At 41.3% G+C, this 1,829-nt stretch overlaps 1 protein-coding gene across 1 annotated transcript in view; it reads right to left on the bottom strand.

Annotated features, from left to right (window-relative positions):
• Positions 1–837: 837 nt before the first annotated feature.
• LOC107092752 (nuclear polyadenylated RNA-binding protein 3-like) overlaps positions 838–1,829 on the bottom strand; it is a 5,661-nt gene continuing 4,669 nt past the window's right edge. The window contains exon 2 of the mRNA XM_015387387.1: positions 838–1,386. Within this exon, the coding sequence (XP_015242873.1) occupies positions 853–1,386 (534 nt within the window). The 3' untranslated portion in view covers positions 838–852. The remainder of the gene's footprint in view (positions 1,387–1,829) is intronic.

The raw sequence follows: 1,829 nt of genomic DNA, 5'->3' as shown, positions 1-1,829 counted from the left end.
CTGGTTGGAAGTTATGTGTTCAACCAGTCTTTTGGTTAAACCAACCAATCTAATTTGGCAGTGTATTTACCCAATCTATATTTTTACCGGGGCAAACCAACACAAATTAGTCTCATTAGCCAAAATACTTCAGTATAATCTCAACTATCAAACTCTAAGGTGGGTCTCGAACCATCAACCTCAGGAGTGAAAGTCAACAGAACAGTCAATACTGTTTAACAGACAGTAATAGTACTTAATACTAAATTACAACTGTGCACATATATTACACATATTGACTGAATACTGAGGCTGTTTAAATGCCTGTCGCTTTCTGAACTACTTCCTGAAGCGGTCACTCAGCATCACGCTAGCGAGGCTTCGGACGTCATTGATTTTAGCCCCTCCCCTAAATGAATTATGCTTAAAACGCGCCTTAAAGAAAAAAACGCCCCCTCCATTACTCGACACACGCCTCGAGGCCTCGGCTCATCTCATAACATCACTGCTATTGTTGTTGTTTTAGGATTTCATGTGACACTAAAAGTTGATCGTTGAAGGAAAAGCAGTAATTCTATTTTTTTCGGGTAAACTACCAGGAAGCCTTTCTGTGAAGGACTTAAAGGAGCATTGTCACATTTTTGTTACTCATATGCCAATGTATAGCTCATTCCAGGGGCATAAAAGGTTTCTCTGAACTCCACCTCATCCTGCTGGGGTATTATTTGTAAATCCTGTTTTAGTTAGGTGATTAAGCATTTAGTTTTTATTTACAATGATGATGGTCAAGGATTTGCAAAGCTCTAACTGAACCAGGCTCTAGATTAAATGTGTCATTTGTGTTGGTGTGTCATTAAAAAGCAAATAAAGACATCAGTGTTTGAGGAATGAAGATAAACTGCTATCCTGACTTTGGAACCAAACAAAGGTCTCCCTGTAAGGTGCAGGGTCGGAGCAGGACGGCCGTACCACGTCTGGAGGGAGCTTCTTGATGCTGTGGACCTCCTCCAGCAGCCTGGCGGCTCTCCTCTGGTTCCTTTCGGTTTCCGCCTCGTTCCCCTTCTTCTTCTTCAGCATAGCGATCTGACGAGTGAGCTTCCTGATGACCAGAGCCTTGACCCTCTTCACCTCCGTCCTCATCTTCACCACCTCGTTGTTCAGGTTCAGGCCGTCCGACGGCTCCTTTTTCTCCCCGTCAGACGAGGAAGCATTTTCGTTTGCATCTTGGGACGACGACTCCGCTTCCTTTTCATGTTCTCCTTCCTCATCATCATCATCATCATCTGAGGAATCTTCCTCTTCGTTCTCCGAGTCGTCCTCCTCTTCATCATCCTCCTCCTCCTCTTCCATCTCTCTCTCTTCTCGCTCTTCAACAGAGGGAACCACTTTGTCTTTGGTGTTAATCATCTGGTAAAAAACAAATTATCCTTCATTAGTGGACAAATAATAGAAATACTGATGTTTAATATGTAATGTGAGATTGAAGGGAAATCTAAGCATCTCCTTATGGAGGGAACTGCTCCAATGTTTAGATTAATGAGTGAAATGTTTTTAAAACGTGTCTCATGTCTGTAAGAACAGAGTAAACAGCTTCTCCGGTTTAAGTCCTCGTCTTTGACTTTTGCACAGCAGCTCACACAAAGTTTATATGAGACATTAGCATCCTGTAGTAATAAAGTAACAGCATAATTCATGTCTAATAGGGACATATTGAGAACTTATGGACAAAAACAGAACAAGAAACTCGATATCACATCCACAAGTACTAAAAAATAGAGTAAAGTATCTCAATGTTTCCCACAGTTGGACCATTTATTAGGCAAATCAAATCAAAGTTTATTTATATAGCA

This window comes from Cyprinodon variegatus, unplaced genomic scaffold, assembly GCF_000732505.1.
Source record: "Cyprinodon variegatus isolate N-32 unplaced genomic scaffold, C_variegatus-1.0 Scaffold393, whole genome shotgun sequence".
Lineage (NCBI taxonomy): Eukaryota > Metazoa > Chordata > Actinopteri > Cyprinodontiformes > Cyprinodontidae > Cyprinodon > Cyprinodon variegatus.
This window is presented reverse-complemented; position numbering and strand designations above follow the sequence as displayed.